This window comes from Nasonia vitripennis, assembly GCF_009193385.2.
Source record: "Nasonia vitripennis strain AsymCx chromosome 3 unlocalized genomic scaffold, Nvit_psr_1.1 chr3_random0006, whole genome shotgun sequence".
Lineage (NCBI taxonomy): Eukaryota > Metazoa > Arthropoda > Insecta > Hymenoptera > Pteromalidae > Nasonia > Nasonia vitripennis.
Window position 1 is genome coordinate 420,756 of NW_022279625.1, and position 26,813 is coordinate 447,568.

At 35.7% G+C, this 26,813-nt stretch overlaps 1 protein-coding gene across 5 annotated transcripts in view; it reads left to right on the forward strand.

Annotated features, from left to right (window-relative positions):
* LOC100116002 (zinc finger homeobox protein 4) overlaps positions 1–26,813 on the forward strand; it is a 247,663-nt gene that overhangs the window by 36,462 nt on the left and 184,388 nt on the right. For all 5 annotated transcript variants that reach the window (XM_031925969.1, XM_031925968.1, XM_031925967.1 and 2 more), the window contains one exon: positions 12,044–15,021. In XM_031925969.1, coding sequence (XP_031781829.1) covers positions 12,153–15,021 — 2,869 coding nt within the window. In that variant the 5' untranslated portion in view covers positions 12,044–12,152. The remainder of the gene's footprint in view (positions 1–12,043; positions 15,022–26,813) is intronic.

The following is a 26,813-nucleotide window of genomic DNA, read 5'->3' on the forward strand; positions in this document are numbered from 1 at the left end:
ACAGGTATTATCGTTAAACAATACTTTCGTAGGGCCCGTTTACTAGTTGGCTTCTCCTTTGAAGTTTGATATTTCCATTCATACTGCATCGTCCAGACGTCTGCTTCTTGCAGCATCATCCGGTCATCTACTTCGAGTAGCATCGACACTTACGTTCCTCTGCATCGGGTGAGGGAGTCTGGGCTCAACTCAGTTACGTACGCGCCTCATCATCGGTCCGAGGAGCGTTTTGTATCTACTACTTAGTGGCCTTCATCTAGCAACAATCATTGACTCAGGTGTCACTTTAGTCTGTAGGTAACACTCGAGTTCTTCTCGTTACATTTCGTATCGAGAACAGTCACAGAAGACATGATCCGCATCTTCATTTGCTTCCAAACATACTGGGTAATTTGGGTTGTCCTCTATCTTATACTGGGTAGCGCCACCCTACCACCCCTAGAAAACTCGATAAAGAGGGTGAGCGATCAGTGCATGGCACGATCGCGTAAAGATCTTAAGACGAAGCTGCAAGATAGTGTCTCAGCGTGCGAGTAGCGCGTTACTAAATTGCACGCGACGGACTGGTAACTGACAAGGCTGGCGTTATCGTGACGGAGGGAAGTCGCAAACTGCGGATGCGAAGCAAAATATCGCCAAGCTGACGCGGAAATTCGAAACGGAAATTCGTCGATCTGGCACCGGTTATAGCTTAAGGTAGTTCTTGCCTAAAATACTAGTTTTCAAAAAAATTTTACAATTTTTTCAGGCTTCATACAATTATTCAGATTTTCATCCATGTTATTGTTTTAAACGTAAGAGATATTATCAATTTTTTGCAAACTTTTTCCTAATTTATTAATCGATTTATTATTTATATGAGAAAATAAATTTTAATCTCATGTCAACTTTTTAATTATTATTCGATTTTAATAAACCAAAGCTAGTGTTCTTTATCATCTGAATATCTACAAATTCACTATCTTGAATTAGTTCACATATTAATATTCAATGAAAAAACCCAATTGTTAACAAATATCAAATAAAATTTTTCAAACAATTGCATTTTTCGTGAATAAATATTAATTATAAGATATATATCGGTGGTTCTCTGTCAAATCGAAGATCAAAAATTTATTTCTTTTTTAACCCACGGTAAATATGTTCCAGAAACAGTTTTCAATGCACTTGAATTTTTTCAGATTTTTAAATTTCTATTTACCAAAATGGTAGGGAGCCAAAGATGTAAATTTTGGCAAGTTTTGAGTTTTCAGCACAAATTAATTAATTCATAGCTCCTCAGGGAAGCATTTTTTATTATAGACATGGGTATGCGTTTTTTCTGTAAAATTTCTCACTTTTTAATAAAAATACCCTTAAAGTCATATATTTTTAATAAATCCGAATTTTTTGCTTAAAACTATGTTGCGTTTATCAATAAAATATCATATGTTTTATTGTGAATTAGTTTTCCAGATATTTTTTCTCTATTTGATATAAAAAAGTTTGGTCTATAATTGCAGAAACTCTGCATATTTTATGCCTTCAACATTCATATAATTTCAGCTTCCATTATAAATTGTGGCCAAATATATTTTTCTATACAAACTTCAAAGATGTAAGCTAAGAAATCTATTAATAATACTTAGATAACATTTTTATAAAGTTAAATTTAGATGAAGAGAAAAAATTCATCTTTCCCTCCAGCTTTATTGACGACTGCTCATGTAAGCAAGGGAGCATCTTGTGGACTAAAAATTGAGTAGTAATCTTTTTCTAATGTACTTTCACAAAAAAAAAATCGGCGGCCTAATTTTTTTTTTGGCGATGATCCAAGTGACGCAATTTATTTCTATAAGCTGTAACTGGAGTTTTCATGCTCTACCCTAGTTATATTGATATCCCTCGCCTGGTGCTTGGAAAATGACCCGGTGGCGCCAGGCTCTCTTTGTGAACGCCAGAGTCTCGTGACTCTTTGTTTCCCGGTGAGAGGGTTTTTTTTTGCACGTGGTTTGCTCAGCTAGCTACAGCCCCGTAAACGGTAAGAAGAGGGCGGTTCGGTATAATAGAGACACGTGGTTTATCAGACGGAACTGTATATTCTTAATAAATTCTTACAACTTATAATCGACTCGTACAAATTACTGAAATAACACGTGAACAAAGACAACTCCGACAAGCAAATACCCGTACACGAAAGATATTCCGCGTGACTTGCGCGCGTTTCAAGGCTCGAGAAGCAACTAGATCACACACACTAGCTCGCACTTTTCGTCTCTCACTCACTCACACAATTACGTCGCACGCGAATTCCGCAAACGCCGAACGAGTTATCCTGGTAGTGACTCCCAATGCCACATCGTTAGGGCCCTTGACTCAGGCGGCATCTGTCACTACGAACACGAGACGCTGTAGTTTTTGTTTCTGGCGTTCGTGCAGGCGAGCTGCCATCACGCTGGTCCTGCTGCATCAGACGCTCACGTAGGTTGACCCCACGAAGGGCTCCACCACCTGCATCGGCTGTCTTACGGCGCGCGGGGCCGACTTGAACGCCCTGTCGAGGTAAGAGGTCGCTGCTGCTGCGCCAACGTTGCTCGTCGTCTCCTCGCATCTCTTACTCACGAGTCGGCGACATGCGTTGTCCTTTTCGTCCGTCGTAGCCACTGCTCCTCTCTTGTCGTTCACTCAAAAAATAAACGACGCACTTAGACACGTTCACTCCCTCATTCACACAGGTAGCCTCGAGACGCTCTACCCCGACTGCGTCGAACGTCGTTGTTACACGGCGAAATTTTGCCGTGTTACAAAGCAAACACGTATTTAAATAATTTATCACTAAGCTTTAAATTTTTAGTTAATGGTAGACATTAAGGAACAATTTTCTCCTACGGTGACTTTCTTTATTTTGATGTTTGCTACCTCTGTGATTTTTTTAAGAATGCTCCAAGCAATTTATAAGCTTTGCCACATGCTTTAACTGTGAATTTTAATCATTTTGGCACAAATTTATGGGTGTCTTCATTTTCCAAGCCAAAGATAGAGGGTCTCTGCCATTTTGGGACCTATACAGGAACTTTAGCACTGTAAAAAGCTATCTCCACGAATTTTTTGGTGGTCGTAGTCCGGATCGAACTCTTACTTTCACCAATATTAAGGTTTAAATATTTTATAAGATAGGTATAACATACATATATATATAGGGTGAGGGTAAAAATTTTGAAAAATAAAAATGAAAAAGGGTAAAGATTAGAAATTCAAAATTTATAAACTGAGATTTTGAAATGAAAAAATGTATAAAACAGAAATGTTGAATGGAAATATTGCGTAAGGTGATATTTATAGTTAAAATATTTCAAAAGCGATATTATTAGGAATTTCCAAATTTAGGTTTTTAAAATTATACCTTCCCAATATTCTGGGACTTATATTGATTTTTATCGTATTTTATCACTTTTTATCAAGTTCTAATGCAAAAAGTGAAATTAAGATTCACTATTCAAGTCGATAAGTGATAATCGACTTCTATCGACCTTTTCCAACAGGGTACTACAAGTAAATATCAGAGACAGAGATTAAAGACACGGCAGCGTTCTGAATCAGGCACCGTTTTGAGAGCCTTGTCTTAAATCGATAAGCTGAACAGGCCACCGACCAGTCACTCCAAAATATGTAGACTTCTTTCTTAACCTTACTCGCTTTTTCCTCCGAAATATGTCAAAAAGTATCACTACGAGATCTTCCTTCCTTCATTACAGCAACTTTAGTCATGATTCGACTAGGACCGTAGCTGCGATGCCACTTTGATCATACAAGTTAACTCTCGAACGGGCTGCGTTGCAGGTAAAAAAACAAAGAGTAATAGTGAACGGATGTATAAAATTGCTGTTAACTATAACATGATTATAAATTATAAACAAACAATGCGCGTTTCACTATACATACACTTTTCTAAATTGTAAAAATTACAACAACAAATAATGTCTATTTCGCTTATACATAAGTGATTTGATTACACACTTTTTTTCTAGTATAAATAATCATGTTTATTTTGTTTATTTCATATGTACACGCGTGTTTAAGTAAAACGCCTATCTAATTATAAATAACTATTCTCTTCTCGACGCTAAATATAAAGTTGCAGTAGACATCAAACATACAGTAGACCCGAGCCAAGAATGAGCAGTAGAAGCTGTATGTGTTGCAGCAGCAGTAAATCTTAGACGTACAATTACAGAGGACCCTGAATACACATCTGTAGACCCTCGATGAGTAACTGTAGTAAAAGTTGTATGCAGCGCAGTAGCAGCAGATATCAGATAAGCTCCTGCAGTATACCCTGGATGACCAGCTGCAGAAGAACCCAGGACCAATAGCTCTACTGACACGTGTAGCAGCAACAAAACAACAATATTAACACGAGCACCAGCACTGGGTTTTGGACGTACAGCTGCAGGGAAGCCTGAACCAGTAGTAGCTGCAGTAGTAGTAGTATATTCTTGTCGAGTAGCTGTAGTGGAAGCTATACTTGTGATAGCAGGAGAAATACATGAATCTGCAACAGTAAAACGAGTATGAGTAGCTCAATTACAAACAATAAAAGCAATGTTTATACAACTATAGAGTCTTCAGGTGGTCTTCGAATGGTTAAAGCAGCTAGAATTGCCAACCAGCACCACTAGTCAGCATAAATCCAGGTCCAGGATAGTTTGCGGGTCGTTGAAGCAGCTAGAAATGTTAATCAGCGCCACCAGACAGCATGAGTCCAGCTACAAGGTCATCTGTGGGTAATCGAAGCAGCCAGAATCGTCATTCAGCACCACTAGTTAGCATGAATCCAACTCCAGGGTCGTATTTGGGTGGTAAAAGTAGTCAGCAAAGCCAATCTACAAGGGACTAGGAGGAAAACAGTGATTTAAGTCTAAAAGCAGATCGCACAATGCATAGTCACTGATTTTATTTCACTGAACATAAGAACATACAGAATAGCTGCAGACTGTTATGGATTTCAAGGGATACTAAATTCTCATGTACACTACATTTAAGAAAAAGGTATCAGCACAAGTAGCGATGGCCACTCTTCATCCAGACTGCAACGGGTGCAACCAGGAATAGAGTATGAGCATAGCAGCAGCAGTAGGAGCACACAGAAAAACAAGGTATAACCTCGGTAACTGCACTCACTGCTGTTGCATATTTTCTTTTTTGGCAGCACTTTTGACAAACTGGCACACACACGCACACACCGTATGGTCACTGTCATTTCGGTGCAACACATTTTTAGACTTGTTGTTCTGTGCTAAGTGTTAACAAAAATCTTTTAAACGAAGGCCGGGAGGTTGCTCCAAATATCAAACCATACACTGCAGGTGACTACTGGAACCTGTAGCCAGCCGGTCACCAGATCGATGCGTACAATGTATGCGCATTCGTCGAGCTCGCCTCATCAAAGTCACGGCCAGAGCAAACAAACAACTGTTTAGCGTTGCTTAAATGATAATGAAACTATTTTTTTTGTTCTGTTCAAATTATACAAATGCAGGACATTTTTGTCCTTCCTTTAATAATTAGCTACCCCCGTGTAAATTTTTAAGTGATTATATGCACGCATGAAGAACGCATTAGAACAGAATTTCTGGAGTATGCACGATGCAGTTATTAAAGCATTCATATTTTAATTTTAAACTTTGCACAAATTGGTAGATGAGTCCAAGACGAAAGGCAAATTAATAATTTAGTACAAACGTGTTTAGTAAAAACGTAAAAACGTAAAAACGTGTTTAGAAACGTTTAGTACAAACAAATTAATTGAGTTTTCTCTTCAACTACTTGAACATGTCTGGCATTTATTATTCTACCATTGACTAAGACTCTATAACCATTTTCTGCATAACCTACTAATACGCCTAATTGTGCTTTATCGTCCCATTTGCTTTTTCGTAAAGCTTCTGGTACTCTTACAAAGACTCGAATGCCATACATTTTTAAATTATCAACATTAGGTTTTTTACCAAAGAATATTTCGTATGGCGTTTTATTTTCAGCTGTATTTGCAATTGTGCGAGTTTATAGATAAGCTACTGTTTTCATAATTTCAGGCCAATAACATCTATGTATTTTGGCTTCACGCATTAAACATCTGCCCATATCCATTGCAGATCTGTTATATCTTTCCGTTACTCCATTTAGTTCATGGACGTAGGGTGGGCATGGCAATAATTCAATTCCTTTAGACTTTACAAAATCGTAGATTTCGTGATTCAAATATTCTTTACCATTATCGCAACGTAATTTTTTAACCTTTTTATTGAATTTATTTTCTACTAGATTAACAAATTCTTTCAAACAACTTGTAGTCTCTGATTTATTTTTAATACAAAAGATTCTAGTGCACTTACTATAATCATCAACAAATGTTAAGAAATATTTTTCTCCACCATAACCAGTAGTATTATGTGGACCATTTAAATCAGTATGAATCAATTCTAAAATTTCAGTTGTTTTTGATCTGCTATTTTCAAAAGGTACATTTGCCATTTTACTCTCTATACAATTTGCACATTTCATTTCAATATTTTCGATTTTTTCTGTCAATCCTTCAACTAATTTGTTTTTTACTAGTTTATTTAAATATTGAAAATATACATGACCTAATTCTCTATGCCATTTCTCTTTATCGGTTAGTCTCAATGAATTTACATTAATTTGTTTATTTTCTTTTACAACTACAAAGCTTTTCATAACATACAAATTATCTACTTTGTTTGCAACAGCTATCAATTCTCTAGACTGATTATAAATTTTCGCATTTTCATTTCTTGCTACTATCGTATTATTTTCTGTGATTTTAGAAAAACTTAATAAATTTTGCTTAATACCTTTCACAGAATAAACATTTTTTAAATCAACACATTTTTCATTGTAATAATTTTTGAAGCAGATTCTAATTGTACCTATCTATCACTTTTTACAATGTGATTTGTACAACCGCTATTTAACAACCAATTAATCTCATTACAATTTTCATTATTTTCAGCATGCCCTGATACATGATTTATTTCACTTATTTTAGTATTTCTATACTTCTCCCGAGGGTTGGCATAGAAATAGTTCGAGCCGTCGCATACCTGTGTAGTCCATGCCTCGGATGGGTAGTTTTGTTGATCGTTGGATGATTCACCTCTGGGTTGTCCTGAAGAACCTCGTCCTCGACCACGACCTCTGTATGGTCGACCTCTGTAGTTGCCTCGTTGGTGACCTCTTTGACCTTGGTTGTAATGAGCACCTTTGCCTCGGTTGCTCGATTGTTGTAGACTCGTGCATTCACTCTTGTAGTGACCAAATTTGCCACAATTGTAGCATTTACCTTTTGCCTGGGTTGTAAAGGTACTGACGTTACTCTTATTATCTGACTCGGCTTTAGTCATATTCTTTTCTTTTATTTTAGACTTCACGTAGTCTACAGTTCTCTGAGCCTCTGGAATAATATCTATGAAATCACCAATATAGCTATAGCTTGGTGACAATGCTCTAAGTAGATATCTCAACTTTTCGGTTTCTTGTAATTTTCCACCAGCTGTTTTAAACTCGTTTGTTACTCTCTCAAACTCTGCAAAAAATTCTTCTACTGTTTTGTAGTTATTTAATTTGATTTCTTCGATTTTGCCTCTACATATTATCTGTAAAGCTGTAGACTGTGTTAAATACATTTTGTCAAACTTTTCAATCATCTCTAGAGCAGTTTTACATTCACCAACATACTCTAATTGTTTGTCCGAGATAGTACTAATTATCATGGTACGAGCTTTTAGATCAATCTTTTTCCAATCTGTTTCTTTGTCTTTGTACGTATTCGGCATTTCACCAACTGCTGGCTCTTTACACTCTTTATATTCAAGTAAAATCATTAATCTGATTTTCCAACTTGCGTAGTTTGCACCATCAAAAATGGGCATCATGATATCTTCAACTTTAGCTTGCTTCGACATTTTTATTTCTTCGATGCTTATATTCTTATACACTTGAGTTTTGAGTATAATAATTTTCTTCAATTCTTTTAAGAATAATTTTCTAATCGGATTTCTTATATTGTCCTTCCAAACAATTTCTTTATTCTCTAATTCGTGATCTTGAATTAGTTTTAGTTTAAGCCACGAGAACATGTACTTAACCTCAAAATTTGCCACGTGCTCTATAATAGCACTTCACCACGTGTTTCACTCGCCGACTTTAATCCACTAACATCGCACTTAAATCTTGATTATTTTTCAAAAATCTTTTTATTGATTATTACCTGACGACTTTATCTTCGTCATTGAGCATATATTTATTAACTTTAACTTTACTAGACTTATTTTTCTTCACTTGAAACTTTTCGTTTTTCGACAGACATTTTGATAAGAAAATTCGAATTTCATGCTTCACAAGCATATAGTCTTTATGAGAAATTTTCTCCTTTTATTTCACTGCTCAATTTTCACTGTGCGATTCACTTTGTTAACTTCTTTTCCACGTGGCTTTTCTTCTAACCTCACTTTTTAACCCCCCTCAATTTTACATTTCCCCGAAGGTTGATGTGAAAAAAAAGTTCCAACGCTCTGCTACCATGTTGGAATAGTGGATAAATAATAACACTGAGGTTAATAATATTAATAATATATATTGAGGTAAATAATTGTGTGTCGGCAATAGCCTCGGTTAATACGTCCGCTCACATCGGAGTTTAACAGCAGAGAGGGAGAACAGCGTGTACAGTATCATCAGCGCTTAGAGTGTAGACGCGAGGCATGCGCGAGGCATGCGCGGTGCGGTCGCTCTCGCGTGAGCTCCTCTCGTTGCACAAAATCGTCGTCGACCAATAGATGGCGCGACAAGTGCCATTTTGATCATGAATCGAGATTATAATATTTACTCAATATTACAACAGGATCAAACTCGTCTTCTTCATTCTGCATCGTCCAGCCGTCTGCTTCCTGCATTATCATCCGGTCGTCTATTTCGAGCAGCATCGACCGGTCATCTTTTGGACAGATGATTACTTACATATAAGTGTATGTGTGTGTAAACGTGGGAATCAGTTAATGCATTACAAAAAATATGGTGTGCATTAAGGGCTAAATGGGCTTTTTGGCCTCGTGTGGTTGCAGTACTCTCTGCGACTCGTAAACGCCCTCGTCTGCAACTCGGGCTAACTCGCCTTGACTCGCACTGCAAACTCCACACTTGGCCTAAAAACGCCCACTTTACGCTCTTGGTATACAATATACTAATTTTTGCCCGCTACCTACTTTTATTACCCAGCAGTAAAAAAAACTAGCGCGCCACACGGTGCATCGGCCACGCGATGGAAAGCGCGCAAAACGCCTCGCGTTTTGCGTGTAAGGCACGTCCGTTGACGCTCGCGCTTCGCGTTCACCTTGATATTAAAGCTCGCGCTGCGCGCTCGCCTCGATATTGTCTAGATTCGCGCGAGCATCAGGCAATCGATTAAAGCTTTTGGACCAGATAGGGTGCGTCACACCAAAATTGTTATTCAATTATATGTACCAAAAGTCGTTTCTAGGGTTGTTGTTTATGTATAAGCGTTTTGAAAAAATGTTTGTCATGGTAAAAAGTTGTGTTTTCAAAATATCTAGAACTTTTACATTTCAAAGTTTCATGATAAATACTAGTTTATTGTTATAAAAAAATCGATTTTGGCCTGTTAACTCAAATTAAAAGCATTTTCACGCTTAACTGTCAGTGAGAAAAAGTTGTATTTCCTCGAGATCTACAACTTTTCTATTTAACTTTTTTTTGTAGAATGCATAGAATTCGAATTAGAGCCAAAAACCGCATTGTGACCGTATTATACGTATACATGCAGGATCAAGCTAAAAATAAATTTGGCACCTTAGTATTACGAGGAGAGTTTGCACACAAATTTTTAGCCCGATTGATAAAAGTCTCTCGGAGATAATCGTGTAACACCAAAATTTTTATTCAAAAAACACGCAAAAATTGAACGAATTGTGCCTGCATTTTAGAAAAACGTAGACGATCAGGATAAAAAAAATTAGTTTTTAGGTTTGTGCAAGAGGAGACCCATTCCAAAATTTCAGCCCGATCGGTCGAAAATTGCGTGAGATATCGCACCTCACACATTTTTCGATAACAAAACTATAAGGCATTTCCGTGTCGCGGTCGTGCCTATAAACTTGTACTTTACGTCCGCTTAATAGGTACGAGAAACGCAAAAATCATGCGTATGTTACAAAAAATGTCTTTGATACTAGCCGCTTATCGAGAGACTGCTACTGCTATACAATTGTCTACCCTCGTGTGAGTGTAGCTAAATATTGTTGTTGTACATTGGGCGAGCAGCAGCAACATAAGTAGCTCGGGCTTCTTGTTAGGGTATTATGCTTATACTACACTTGACGTTGAGCGCGCTTCTGTCTCTGCCGGTCTCTAGGGGTCACCTCGGCTTGTTAGTGGCTTCCTCCTTTTTCTTGTTTTTCAACTTCATAAGACTGTTACAATAGTTGTGATCTGATTTGAATTTGTTCTCTATCTCTAATTGGTTGATGTACTATTCGGAAGCTGCTGCTAAAACTTTATTTTTTGCGTTTATTTAATTAACCATTGTAGTTTAGCAGCTAAGGTTTAATCTGCCGTCTTCTTATAGTCTATGATGTATCTAGAGTCAATAAACTTACGCATGCTTGTTAATATTGACTCATTAAATAATAATTAATGATCATTCACTACATCAATTAAAGTTTCAATGAAGAACTTTACTGCCAAGAGAATGCAGTAACAATTTATATCTTTTCAGTAAATTAAATGTAATGCAGTATTTTGGCTTTGAAAATTTTTCTTTACTCTAAACTTTTATGAGTGTGTCAGGACTTTTACGACAAAAGGCTGGTAACAGAGTCTCTGATAACTAGCAATTTGATCGTTTTATCGATGGACGGCATGGCAAGTGTACACTCAGTAGTTAATTCTCGTGAAACGTTTTTGAAATGGTGCATTAGTTTCTGCAAATTGAGAGATCTGATTAGCGCATTACAAACAATGTTCGATGAGAATCAACTACCACTGAGAGTACATTGTTTTTTGATAACAACTTGGCTAATTCAACCTTAACTGCTAAACTTCAATGCTCGAGATTTTTTCACCGATTCCCCTACATTTATTGACGTTTATTTATAAGTATAGAGATAAAGTTTTAAAAGATGCAAACGCTTGACAACTTTTTCAATTATTATATAACTTAAAGGTAAAATTGGAATCATAATTCAAAGTTAAATATTTATGAAGATAGAAACAAAACTTATGGTTGCAAACATTTTACCTTGTAAAAGGTGTGTTTTTTAAACGTTTTCATACCCGTTTAATGCGTCTAGTTCCTTAGTAGAAATTTCTTCATTTTCGTTGGTAAACGTAGGAATCAAACGGGGCCATTTTTACTTAAAATAAACATTTAAATTTAATTTAAAACCATTCATACGTAATTCGTTGGATTCACAATTAGGATTTATTTATGTATTTGCTTTTGAATAAGAACATTTCTCGAAAGAATTTCTTTTGACAAGTCTACTATACTCTGCACGCCAGAACCTGAAAAAATAGGATGAGAGAAGTCGCGGTGGCCCTGAGAGGACGGAAGAGTTTTAGTTTATATCCCCTTGATAATTGTTTAATTAGCAATCTGTGGAAAATATTTCGGGGTGAAGGCTCAAAATTTGAAAATTGAGATTTATAAGGAAAAGTTACAAAATGATTTATAACAAAATGTGAAATTTTAAGTCCCAAAATATTAGAAAAGCATATTTTTGAAAGACTAAAATTTGATATGACTAAAAATATGCCTTTCGTAATATTTTAACCAAAATGTTTTATAAATTCTTTCATTTTATAATCTCGGTTTATAAATTTCGAATATCTAATCTTTACCCTTTCTAATTCTTGATTCTCAAAATGTTTACCTTCACTTGTATTCATACTTAAAGACATCTATTTTTCCAATAAAATTTTTCATTTAATTTTTCCATATAATAATTATTGTTGTGTTATTTTTCAGAACACTTGGTATATTATCATCAGAAAGTTAAGTTATACGGAAGAACATATATTTATTGAAGTATTTTAATCAGAGCAGCCAAAATTCCTCAAACAAAAAGTACGATAAGATGAGCCCGGAGGAAGAGGGTGGCCGAGGGGGCGGGTCCCCATCGGTTGCTGGGGCTGCTTCACATCAAGCACATTATCCTCTAACTACTAGTCCAGCTTCTGGTACCGAACCTAGTACACGTGAAACGATCTCTACGCCTATTTCCGCTGCAGATACAACTACAAATGTATCAGATACTAGTATTCTTGCAACACCATTGAAGCAGAAAAGTAATAGTCCGATTCAAAGTCCTTTAATAACCAGAGATGTAGAAAAATTCGATGGTAAAATTGTTTACAATCCTGATGGATCAGCATATATTATTGAAGGAGAAAGTGAACTAAGTGAAGATGATTCTTTACCTGACGGTTGTATTGTTGATGGTCGAGGAGTATCAATACCTCATTCATTAGTATTTCCTCAAATCGCTAATGCATACTATGTATCAAGACTATATGCTCATCAAGTTTATCAACATCAACAACAACAAAGGTCGTCAATTATACCCCGAAATCCTGAACTTCCTATCATGCACAGTTATCGTGTTATAAGTTATCGAACTTCTGCTGGGAGCGCACAATCCTTATCTTCATCTAGTGCACCAACTTTATCTGCTACTTCAGTTCCTGTAAAACCGATTTTAATGTGTTTTATTTGTAAATTAAGTTTTGGTTATACAAAAAGTTTTGTTGCACATGCACAAGGTGAGCATCAGTTGACTTTGATGGATGATGAACGACAAATATTATCTCATTCTAGTGCTTCTGCAATAATTCAAGCTATTGGCAGAAATAAACAGCCCATAGTTAGCTTTTTAGAACCAGTTTCAACTGCTACATGTTCTCAAGATTCTTTAGAGCAGATTACTTTGCAGCGTTCACACAATGGTGAAGAACAAAATAAGGACGATTGTTCAATCAGCACTGATCTAAAAGTTAATATGCCAAATGCAACGCTTAATTTACAAAATTTGCAGCAAAAGCCAATTATTAATACTTCCATAATAACTACGCCTACAAATCAAAATATTACCTATAATCATCAACATCATAATCAATGGATAAATACTCAAGTTAGTTCTTCTTCTTGGTCGAAATTAACTGATAGTTCAGGGAATAACTACGTTTCCACACCAACGCCTCAAACAAAAACTTCGCAGCCTTCTTTCTCTAATTTATCTCAACAACCACCAAATTTTATCAGTGGTACAACAATTGGTGTTTGTCCTGAACATATACAGGGTAGACCGAGTGGTATCGAATGTTCGAAATGTGAATTAATTTTAGCAAGTAACCGATTATCTGTAACGGGTGGATCATTAACAGGAATCCATAGTAGAAATTCCTGTAAAACTTTAAAATGTCCAAAATGCAATTGGCATTATAAATATCAAGAGACTTTAGAAATTCACATGAAAGAAAAACATCCGGACAGTGAAACTTCTTGTATTTACTGCATTGCTGGGCAACCTCATCCAAGACTTGCACGAGGAGAAACTTACACTTGTGGATACAAACCTTATAGATGTGAAGTTTGCAACTATTCGACAACCACAAAAGGAAATTTGAGTATTCATATGCAAAGTGACAAACATCTGAACAATATGCAAGAATTACAGCAAGGTAGTAACAATTCTGGCACTAATAATCCGTCGTCCTCTCAAGATCCTCCAAGACCTACTCGAAGCCCTCATCATCAACAAAATCATAGTCCGCTATTAAGCAATCAAACGACAAATCAAGGAAAACCAAAACCAACATTTCGATGCGATGCTTGCAATTATGAAACAAACGTTGCACGGAATCTGAGAATACATATGACAAGTGAAAAACATACACATCACATGTTGGTACTACAGCAAAATATTAAACATATACAAACTTTGTCAGCTCTTCAATCTCATCACCAACAAGCACAACAAAACTCGGTTCAACATCATCAGACGCAACTTGAACAATTTCTTCATCTTGGAAATCTGGAAAAGCCTCAACATGCTGAAGCAGCTTTAGCAGATATGGCATATAATCAAGCATTATTATTCCAAATGATGACAGGTGGCCAATTACCTTCACACATTCCCAACGAAATTATTGGAGGAATTGCAAATATTAATTCCTTAACTGGTATTGGAGTTGATTCAGGATTATCACCAGAAAGTATGGAGCCTCCCCCTGAACCATCAGATCCAGATCCATCACATCTTTACCAATGCTGTGTTTGCAACAACTTTTCAACGGACTCTATTGAAGGACTAGGAATACACTTAGCTTCCGATCGAACTAAAACTCGTGAGAGTGAAATACTCAGTAATGTAGCTGGTCACTTCATTTGTAAACTATGTTCCTATAAAACTAATCTAAAAGCTAATTTTCAACTTCATTGTAAAACCGATAAACATTTACAAAGACTACAACACGTGAACCATGTGAAAGAAGGTGGATCTCGCAATGAATGGAAACTAAAGTACCTAGCATCACCAGCGAGTGCCGCACAAATACGCTGTCATGCTTGTGACTATTATACAAATAGTGTTCATAAATTAGCTCTGCACGCTGCTTCTCCTAGGCACGAAGCTGCTGCTTTGCTATTACGTCACTTACTTGAAGCCAGTTCTAATATTTCATCACCCTCGAAACTATACCACTGCGCTCTTTGCGGTTTTAGTGCAAAAAATAGATTACCTTTACTTCAACATGTTAGATCAATCAGGCATTTACAAATGGAACAACTGCATCAGTTACAAAGGAAAACAGGAATACATGATAGTGAAATTTTACATACGGATATTGGAGATGTCTTTCAAGTTATGTCAGATCCTAATGAATCCCCGGGAAATGTCAAAACTCAAGCTTCTTCTACATTGTTATCTGTTGTGACTTCAAATATTGGTAAGTAAAATGAAATATAGCATTTATGTACAAATTGTCATACGTATTCTTATGAAATAGTATTTAGAAGTTTAGTAATTAGAATTATGTAACTAATTGAAATTATTAAAAGGAAATTAATAAAGCTTAAGGGGACAAACAACTTTTGAATTCTAAAAACAGGTTTTTGATAGAAAATTAGAAAATTTAATTGATTCCAAAAAAACCAGCACGGAAAATACACATTCTCTCCAGGCGCCCGGGAGGGAAATGTGTACTTTCCGTGCAGGTGTGTGGAACAATACTTTTGCGCCCGCTGGTTGGAAAACGACTACTTTTGTCCCTAATTTTAGGTCAAAAAAACGCGAAAATCGTGCATGTGTTACAAAATAGTATATTGTGCAACTAGGGGGGCGATTTCTAAAGAGGGTGAGATTTGAGCACGAGTTGGAGTCGAGGGCGCCGAAAGCGCCCGAGACGGAGACGAGTGCTCAAATTTCATCCGAGGTAGAAATTGCCCTTCCCCCCTTGTTGCTCACTGTACTTTTTTTGACAAGTGCCTGTAAAGACCCGTTTTCATGCATATAGAGTGAATGGTAAGTTGCGCATTTTGAGTCGTAAAACACTCTCTTCCAAAAAATATCAATATTTTTCAAAAATTCTCAAAAATTTCCAGCTACAGCGGGAGGGAGTGATTCCCTCCCGCACGCTCGAAATGAGCAGCTTGCCATTCACTTTAGAAGCATGGAAATGGGTCTTTTTCATGCACGTGTTAAGAAAAAGCTTTTTTTCCCCGCTCTTTAAAAAATTCGTAAAAATGATAAAAACGTATACTTGTGATACATGTGACTGATACTTGGTTAGTTACGTGTAACCGTTGACAATAACATTAAGGGGACACACCACCTTTAAAATTAAAATCAAAATTTTTAATTAAAAATGTATAAATACTTATATAAATAAACCAATTTTTTTCACTATTCTTAGACATTACCTTTATTTTGATGGTTTTTAGACCTTCTATATACCTCTATAATACCTACGTATAGTATGGAGTCCATAAATCACTGAAATTAATCAAAAATTGATAAAAAAAATCAGTACTATGCTTATAAAACTTATTCTATGAAATTTAAACCAAATCCCCTAATTCATACCATAACTAATGTACTTTTAAACAATATCCTGGAGTTTGAGCTCATTGAGACCATTCGTTCCTTTGGAATCTTACGGTCAGTGAATTATGGACTCCATACTATACGTAGGTATTATAGAGGTATATAGAAGGTCTAAAACCATCAAAATAAAGGTAATTATGTCTAAGAATAGTGAAAGTGTAGTGTAGTGTAGTGTAGTGAAAGTATTTATAAATTTTTAATTAAAAATTTTGATTTTAATTTTAAAGGTGGTGTGCCCCCTTAAATATGTAAATTTCTAATTTTAATTTCATTACGAGTGTTTTGAGGAGGTCCAAAACCATGGACGAAACGTCGCAAAATAGACGATGTTTATTGTGTTAACAATTTTCAAGGTTGACTCTTACTTTTGATTTTATTATACATATTTCCATGTACTGACACATATATAAATATAGGTATACGTATCATACATAGAACTAAATACTTTGAGGCGACGTGTTAAAAAATAGTCACTTTAGTTTTGCCAATAAGCACAAAAAACGTGGAAATCAACACATACGTTACAAAAACTATAGTTACTAAACTATAGTTACTAACTATAGATACTCGGCTACAGCTCGGGCTTTTTCCATAATAACACAGCCCATTTCACCCCCTCGGTATACAATATACTATTTTCTCCCGTTGTGGTGTATCCTACGACCTACGACACCCTCGACTCCTATTCGTGCTGAAATCATCACTCTCCCTATAAAAAAACCAATGCTCCCCCTCCCTAGTGGCACAATATACTATTATCTTCATTATTTCTTTTTTTACTATTTTTGCAATGTTTTTGTTTTTAAAACATTTTCTAATCATTCAAATCAAACTTCTTATGTTCATACTTAAACTACAAGTGTAAAAAGTATCCTTCTAAAATTTGACTCCAATAGAACCACTCGTTCTCTCGGAATTCTTTGGAATCAGCAAAACCATATATAGAATAAATCAACATTCAAATGAATGGTTATAGTTCAGAGCATAACTTAAATAAATATTTGCCAAATCCTTCGGAACAAAGTTTTCAGTGTTGTGTATACGTAGACCTTCATTCTCAATGTTTATATGGTACATTTACTTATACCAATTAAGCCCAGTATAGCTTTTCTTACTTCGAAACAAAAAAATGTATTTAATGTATATTTATAACAAATATATAAAAAGGTTAATTTAGCTTGGCTAATGTTAACTGTGTATGTGTCTTTTTTATCACTTTGTTGCCCTAACAGTACAAAACATTTATCGTGCAAAAATCGTGCATTTCGAGCGTGGTTGGAAAAGTTCGAGCTGGAGCGGGGAGAAAAAAATTGCCAAGCGGGAAGAAAATTTTTTATTTTTACTGACACATATATTTAAGAAAATTTTTCTCCCCGCTGAAGCGATTGAGTTGATTAAGAATCGAGATGTACAAGGGCGCGAATATTTGAACTTAACAAAATTGGAAATACAAACATTTTCAGCTACATTGTGCACGACTTGAAATGCACGATTACCTGCGCTACTTTCATGCATGAAAAAGGGTCCTTTTATGCCCTCGTTGTAAAAACTCCGGTGTGGTGCATGGGGAGAAGCTATTTCAGACTCGGGTCAGGTGTTTTCAGCACTCGCCTACGTTTCGAGGCGCCTTCGGTGCCCTCGACTCCGACTCGTACTGAACACCTCACCCTCGCTTGAAATCGCTTATTTTCTCCCCTTGTCACACAATGTACTATTACATTAAAAATTAAATGTTCTGTAATCATTTCATGCATATTTATAAAATATTACTAGAATCTTATTTGTCTGAGGGTAAAAATATTTCTAAAAAATATTGGGAACTTTTAAAACTTTTGTGGAAATAATTACGTGACGGGGATTTGAACCGTCGATCTTCTGCGTGACAGTCTGGCACTCTACTTATTTCACTATGGATAAACTTATAAATCGCTTTATAAAAATGTTTCTCATATACCACTACGATGATTCCGCAATTGTATACTTACTATGTACTTTTCTCAATCATTGTTTTTAATATAGAATTGAAAAATACCATTTTCACTTAAATATCTTTAATATAAAACCGAGTGTCGGTTAAAATAGATTTATGTATCGTGTTCAATTTTTTTGCGAATTTGTTGCGACTTTTTAGCGTGATATTTTTTGTATTTCAACTTAAGTGCGTTCAATATTTTTTAAAAGGGTCAATATATTTAAAAAAATAAATATTTACAATTTGTCGTATGCTTTACAAAAATATTTAAGAACTGTAATCTTGTAACCTTACATTTTTTAAAAATATTGTATATATGTAATATACAAGACTAAGATTTATAACTTAAATAGATTATAAAAATGTTTTGTAATATTTTATCGATGTACTTTATTTTGATTTAATCGAAATCAATTTACAAAATATTTCTTATATATTTTAAGATTAATGTAGTATATTTCAATTAACGTTCTTTTTAAGTTCTATTGTTTTTCATGCAACTTCATATTATTGATTGTAAATAATAACTGTCATTCTAAATAAACCAATCTTTTGAGTAAACACCTTTACACTTTCTCTAAGTTTACTCTATACATACACAATATTTTGGTGTCAGAATTGGTTTCGAAAATACGCCAATTACCTGATTTCCTATATTCTACTACAATAACACGCAGAGAGAAATAGTGAAAAATGCATATTTTCATTACAAGTCAACATACCACTGTACAGTAATTTCGCTCGAGTATATATGGGTGCAGAACTTAATAATGCTCTGAAAATTCTTGTTGCTCTTGATACACCAGAAAGTCGTACGTATCAACAAATTCGCACTGTTTTAATTGCATATTTCGACGTCCAGAAAAATAAATATGCAGAAAGTGTTAAGTTATGACAAATTGTACAGCTACAGAATAAATCCATTGCTAATTTCTCACTACGATTAAATCAAGGAGCTACGTTCTGCGAATACGACACATTTCTCGACAGGATACTGATTGAGCAGCTCCTACATGATCTCACCGATCGTGATGTGTGCGACGAAATAATGGCCAAGAAACCTACTACATTCAAGGACGCTTACAAAATAGCACATACATTGGAGTCAACTCGTCAAACAGCGGATGAGGTTACCTCTACTTCTAATAAGATACATGCACTATCTTATTCAACGACGCATTTCAAGCATAAACGGAATGCTTCACATACATCCCGCAGTGCTTCTTGGAAGCAAGATCATGGTGAACAATAAAGTCAGTACGCTTGTTATAGATGCGGAGAACGTCACAAACGCAGTGAGTGTCCATTTCGTACTTCTGAGAGTCATAAGTGCAAAAAACGTGGGCAGTTCTAAAGAGCCTGCACAACAAATAGATACATTGAAATATTTCAACGCAGTCGATGAAATCCACGTTATTGATTCTTGTAATAAGAAAATACTTCAATTGAAGGCCATAAATTAAATATGGAATTAGATTCTGGTGCACCATATGGTTTCATTGGTAGCGATACACATCGTAACCTCAAACCTAATTTTCAATTGCAGCCAACTTCTACGAAATTCATGAGTTACTCGCATTAATAACTGCATTACTACTTAACTGCATTAATACTTGCTCTGTTAATGTCTCATTTGTTTCTACATCTCGTCAACTTTCGGTCGACGTTATTCAAGGCTCTTACGATTCCTTATTTGGTCGTGAATGGATCGCACAATTCAGTCACGAAATTGATTGGACCGAACTCTTTTCTCCAATCAAGGTTAATGCGCTTTCTACTCTTCCACCTTCATTAACTCGTGATCAACAAGCACAGCTAAATCAACTTTTGACAAGGTACACTGAAGTTTTCAGTGAAACAGCTGGAAAACTTACTGGACCTCCAGTTAAGGTACATTTTAAACCTGGAATTTCTCCTGTTTTTGCTCGTGCTCAAGATATAGCATATGCATTACGCGACAAATATTCTAAAGCAGTTGACGCTAAACTTGCGTCTGGATTTTACAAAAAGGTTGATTTTTCCGAGTGGGCTTCACCTACATACGTCGTTATTAAAAAAATGGTGATATTCGTATAACCGGCAATTATAAACCTACGTTGAATCCACGTATAATAATAGATAAATGTCCTATTCTAAAACCTAGTGACATTTTCAACAAAGTAAGAGGAGCCAAAATTTACACACATCTTGATATTACAGATGCTTACACTCTTCTTTCTGCTGACGATGAGTACAGCCATGCTTTAACCCTCAATAATCCTACACATGGGTTAGTTCATCCTACACGACCAGTTTGGCAACGTCGATTAAAAGAAATCTTACAAGGTCTTAAAATCGTTTAAAATTTTTTCGACAACATTATTGTATGGGCTGAAAGTTTTGAAGAATTGTTGATTATTCTGGAAACTTGTTTGATCCGTCTTCTTGAAAATGGTGTTCGTATCAATCGACGTAAATGTGTTTTCGCTACAAATTCTGTAGAATTTTTAGGTCATAAACTAGATACACAAGGTATTCATAAATCGGACTCTCACATCAAGGCAATTCGTGATGCACCTAAACCTTCTACACCTCAAGAATTAGAATTGTTTATTGGTAAAGCTACGTACTACAATTCATTCATTCCTGATTTAGCTACAAAAGCTCGACCACTTCGGGACATGCTTCTTACATCATCTTTTCAATGGTCGCCAACTGCTGATAAAGCATACGAAGAGCCTAAAAATATTATCATTTCTCCTCAAGTCTTGATGCCATACGACCCATCCTTACCTCTCATACTCGCCACTGATGCAAGCAAAGTAGGACTCGGAGCTGTTTTATCACATAAACTTAGCAACGAAATCGAAAGGCCAATTGCTTATGCGAGCTGTACATTAACTGCTACTAAACAACGCTGTACTTAAATCGACAAGAAAGCTTTAACTATTGTATGGGCTTGTTAAAATTTTTTTAATGATTCATACGCTTGTTATTTTACGCTTCCTATTCTTTATATTAGTCGAATAGCTAATTATGCTGATTACTTAGCTTATTTCAACTACGATATTAAGTTCAAGCCAACTAAACCTAATGCAAATGCAGATTATTGTTCACATGCTGCACTTCCTTCAATGGTTGACGCTATTGAAGAAATTACAGAACTTGGTTCTTTTGCCACATTTATTATCAACCAGATTAATCAGTTTCCTGTACGAGCAGAGCAGATTGCGAAGGAAGCTCGTAAAGATTCTAACCTAGGTAAAATTATTTAACTACTCGAAGCTGGTCAAGATCTATCTCATCATGGATGCAAAGCGCCTGAATCTTCTTATAGTCTTCTTCAAATTGCTTGATTTTTGAACATTGAGTTGTGATTTCATCGTCTCTTCGTCAAGCAATTGTAAACGACATCCATTCGGCGCATTCGGGCATTGTCAAAATAAAAGGTTTGGCACGATCATTTGTTTACTGGCCAGGAATTATAAAATATACGGAAATACTGCCAAGCATGCTCATGCTCCTCCTAAATTCAACACACATCATTGGGAATATCCTAAAGGCCCATTGGAACGTATGTATATAGACTACGCTGGACCGGCAGCTGGTAAGATGCTTCTGGTTATCACTGATGCTCATAGTAAATGGCTTGAAGTCATGGTCACAAGTTCCAGTACTAGTACTGCTACAATCAATATTCTCGATCAGTTATTCGCTACTTATGGTGTACCTAGCATTGTTGTTTCAGATAATGGCCGTCAATTTGTTTCAGATGAGTTTGAATCATTTCTCAGGATAATTGGAGTGAAATATCACAAACTTACTGCTCCTTAGTACTCTTCGACAAATGGTCAAGCAGAAAAATGGGTGGGTACAACAAAAAGAGCCTTACTTGAATAAGTTCTTGAGACAATATAGCTCCTTATTCAACTACTGAACATTCACCTGGTTTATAATTTTCAAAACGAAACATTCGCATAAGATTAGATCTTGTTCGACCCGCACTTATCAACGATAAGATTTCTGAGAAACATCAAGCTGATTTTATCAATACATATCGAGAATTTCTACCACTTGAACATGTTTATTTTTTTCCGGTAATACAAAATTAGATAAATGGATTCCAGGACAAATTAATTCTCGTCCAGGAGATCTGCATTATAGAATCATTTACATGGAAAGACAGTATAAACGACACGTCGATAAAATTTGTGCTTTTACAAAGAAATCAGAAGAAGGGGAAGAAACAAGAAAGAAACAAGAAAGAGTAACATCTTTTGAAGATAAAATTGGTGCTAATTTGACAACGCTTTCTACCACAAGCACATGACGTCGTACTCGATTTTACAAAAATATCGTAACTCCAAGATCTATGTGTGCACAACAAGAAGTAAATACTGAAGTAATTACACCATCATATAAGTCTCCTTCGACTTCTCAGACTGTGTAGTTTAAAGAATCACCGACTATACAAGCTATGACAACTCAAGAATCTTTAATTTCAAAATCTTTACCAACTTCAAGTTTTGATATGTCTACGACTACAATGGAAGCTCAATCCTCAACATCTCACGCATCTTTTCCATCTAATGTAAATGATTCATTCCAAAATCTATCTACCTCTGCAATTTTTCAAGAAGAATTTCCGTTTCAAACTCAAGATCAATGTACTGTACTTTTACCTTACGAACAGTCATTTTTCATTCCAAACACACTGCTAATTCGACGATCATTTTGGATGCGCAAATCATGAACTATTTACTCTCCACCATGATAATTCAAGGCATGTTTATTAAGAAGGGAAGAAATGTATTTCTATTGTTTTTTATGCATCTTTGAGTAAATATCTATACACTTTCTCTAAGTTTACTCTATACATACACAATAATCAATTAAGGAAATGTATTGAAATCTTGTAATATTATATATGTACGGAACATTATGAAATATAATGTGAAAATATAATTTTAAAAAGTTGTATAGTATAATCCGATACAAGTACGCGAATTAAGCAATTCTTACACGAGCAAAGCGGGCAGGGCACGTGGCAAGAATGGGTGATGACCGTACGGCAGTGCTTATCATGAAAGGAGAGCAAAATTTAACGCGACCTCTAGGTAAACCTAAACGCAGATGGGAGGACTATGTAAAAACGGACTTAACTGGAATCGGAAGGAAGGGTGCAAAATGGATAGGATTTGCACAAAATAGAAATAGGGGAGATGCTCCCAACGTGAGAAAGTGCCTAAAATGAGACGCTATCAGTTCCCAGCTTCTTGCGCAAGATTACGGTCCTTACGCCCGGTAGGTTAGTAGTTATTGACGTTTTGAAAGCCATACTTCGAGGCCGTGTTGCTTGAGCGAGAGGGAAAAAAGTTGATTGGAAAATGTCGTTTATCGCATTTTTGGAGTTGTCAAAAGATTATTTACGTTTCTTAGCAGATCAATATTAAGCAAGTTCAATGACTTTTTCATAACACGTGCATCGAAAACGCGCTTTTAGCCTACGAAAAAGTAGAGCGAAAGAGTTTTAAAGCCTGAGGCGAAAGACCTTTTTAGTGTTTTTGTGTGTGTATATAGGTATAAGCACACCCACACATACATATATACATATATTTCAAGGCGGAAATGTTTTTTCCCTAGGGGCGAAAGTAAACACTTTCGCCCCTAGTTGTGTAGTATACCATAAAGGTTCAGTTTAAAGTTTGAACTTTCGAAAAATGCCATTTTGCTCCGTTCCACCGTATAACCTCAACGCGTTAACGCCTTTTTTCCCAGTATGGACCGAGACATGTTTTTCCAGTAGGGAACCTTTATTAACATATGACTGACACAGTAATTTTTTGATTTTCGAATTTAAGACTTTCAAACCCTTACAATAGCTTAAGAATAGTACATTGTGCAACAAGAGTGGGAAAATAAGCTATGTCAAGCGTGGGTGCGGTGTTTAGCACGAGTCGGATTCGAGGGCGCCGAAGGCACCCGAAACGTAGACAAGTGATGAACAACTTGTTTTCAACAAGGGTATGAAAGGGACTTTTTTTATGCGTGAAAGTTGGGTAGGAGATGGCGCATTTCATGTCGTGCACAAAACATATAAAAAGTTTGAGAAATTAGAAAAAAATAAAAAATTTGAGAAATTAGAAAAATTAAAAACTTTGAGAAATTTGAAGAAATTAAAAATTTGAGAAAATTTGAGATATTTGAAAAACGGTTATTAACAGGGGGAGAAAATTATTTTCTCTTTGCTACTTCTCAAGCAGGAGAAAAAATAATTTCTCCCCACTACTCATCAAGCGGGGAAAAAAGTATTTATAGCACAGTGTGGCTAAAATCCGCTGTTAAGTCACGCCTATCTTTGACTAAAGTAGTCCTTTTTTGCACCGTGCTTATCACACGCGCTACGCTCGTGCGCTAACCTCACGGTGCAAATAAGGACTACTTTAGTCACGAATAGGCGAGACTTACGGACGTTAGCAGTCTGTGCTATAAAATTTTATACGATTCGTGTGACTTAAATGGTTCAGTTTTACACGGTGCTTAGCGCCCTCGCTACGCTCAGGTGTTAACTGCGTCGTGTAAAAATGAACCATTTATGTCACACGTATCGTAATTTACTATTTCTCCCCGCTTGAGCTCAAACTTTTTCTAACACGCTTGAAATGGACGATTTTCTACGATACTTTTAGGCATGAAAAAGAGCCCATTTTATGCGTGTGTTGGAAAATAGTACATTGTGCAACAAGGAGAGAAAATAAGCTGTGTCAAGCGTGGGCGCGGCGTTCAGCACGAGTCGGAGTCGAGGGCGCCGAAGGCGCCCGAGACGTAGACGTGTGCTGAAAACACCTCGCCTGAGTCTGACATAGCCTTTATTCCCGTGTTATACACCGTGTTTTTTCCAACAAGGGCATGAAAGGGACTTTTTTATGCGTGAAAGTTGGGTAGGAGATCGTGCACAAAAATTTGAGAAATTTGAAGAAATTGAAAATTTTGAGAAATTTGAAAAAATTGAAAATTTTGAGAAATTTGAAAAAATTAAAAATTGTGAGAAATTTGAAAAAATTGAAACATTTAAGAAATTTTAGAAAATTAAAAAATTTGAGAGACAGATATTTGAAAAACGGGTATTAACAGAGGGGAGAAAAAAATGTTCTCCCCGCTACTCATCAAGCGTAGAAAAAAATGTTCTCCCTGCTTGAACTCAAAATTTTTCCTACACGCTTGGAATGGACCATTTTCTACGCTACTTTTAGGCATGAAAAAGGCCCATTTGATGCGTGTGTTGGGAAATAACATTGTTTAGCCTGGAAATGCCACGAAGGGAGCTTAAAGAAAAACTGCGATCGATTTCAATAGATTTTAGAAATATAAATAATTTCCACGGTGAACAAAGGTAAACCAGCTCAAACGAAATTTGTTCGCATAAAGCAAACAATTTTATTGTTTCCAGATGTTTACGATATACATATATGTATCGTAATTATTGTATATATCAACGGCCTTTATACTGGGCGACACTTTTTCGATATCCAAAAAAATGAGCTTCCACCGATTGAATTCCCATTTGGTGATTTTGCGGAATTAATGGCCCTATCGCACAGAACATCTAAAGCCCCTATAACAGAAAGTGAATTCTCTGGTTCAAGCAAATTTAACGGCCCTAACTGAAAGTTATAAACAAATTTGCTAAGTAGTTCCATATTGGGCGCATCTACCCGATTTTGCACCTTGTTACAATACTTTATGAATATCATCACATATTTTATAAATTTTTATGTCATATATTTTATGAAAATGTTTATATCACATTTTTAAATTGTTTTGAAAATATTTTTACATATACAAATCTTTAAAAATATTGTGTGCTATTAGGGTGAGTCCTGCAACTTAAAATTGAAGAAAATTATAATTATAACCTCAAAATCTCATTATGCTAGTTAGCGATACCAAGCTCCGTTAGATATGTTTAGTCGAGAAACACCACTTTGAAGTCTCTTGAGTTACTTGTTCTACCATCATTGCAGCTTTAATCTAATGTTTGGCTACTGGGTCACACAATTCATCACTTGATCGATTCTATCTAATGTTGATCAGCGTGTCCAAGGCTAAGTGTACCAAATACTAACACTATTCATCAGCTATACTTAATATACACTAATATAAGTATAAAGCACAATCTTATAACTTCCGACTCGACAAGTTGCACTTTTTATTGGCTACGACTCGAAAGTTGTGTTGCTCTAGAAATGAAACATTGATATCAACATTCTATTTATTAAATCACAAGTGCCTTATGCTGCTGGAGTTTTAATTTTTCTCGAGGAAGTTGAAAAACTTGACTTTTTACTGAGTTTATCTTAAGGAAACGGATACACCTTTAAATAGTATTTTTTATATAATTTTATAGTTTTTTGGCAACTTTTTCTGTATCATATAATTAATTATCTCAACAATTTATAACAAGGTAAATGAATACATGAATTGCCTTATTCAAAAACTGCAGATGAGAATCAGACGAGAATCAAATGTGATTTTAGCGTGATTTTTAGATAAGAGTCAAGTGAGTCTTATTTGATTCTCATATTCTCATCATACCGAAGTCGAATGTTATTTTGTTAAATCTGGACTTAGATTGGTAAGGAATTTGTAAGGATTTATAATGTCAATAGGAAACAAATCTCATT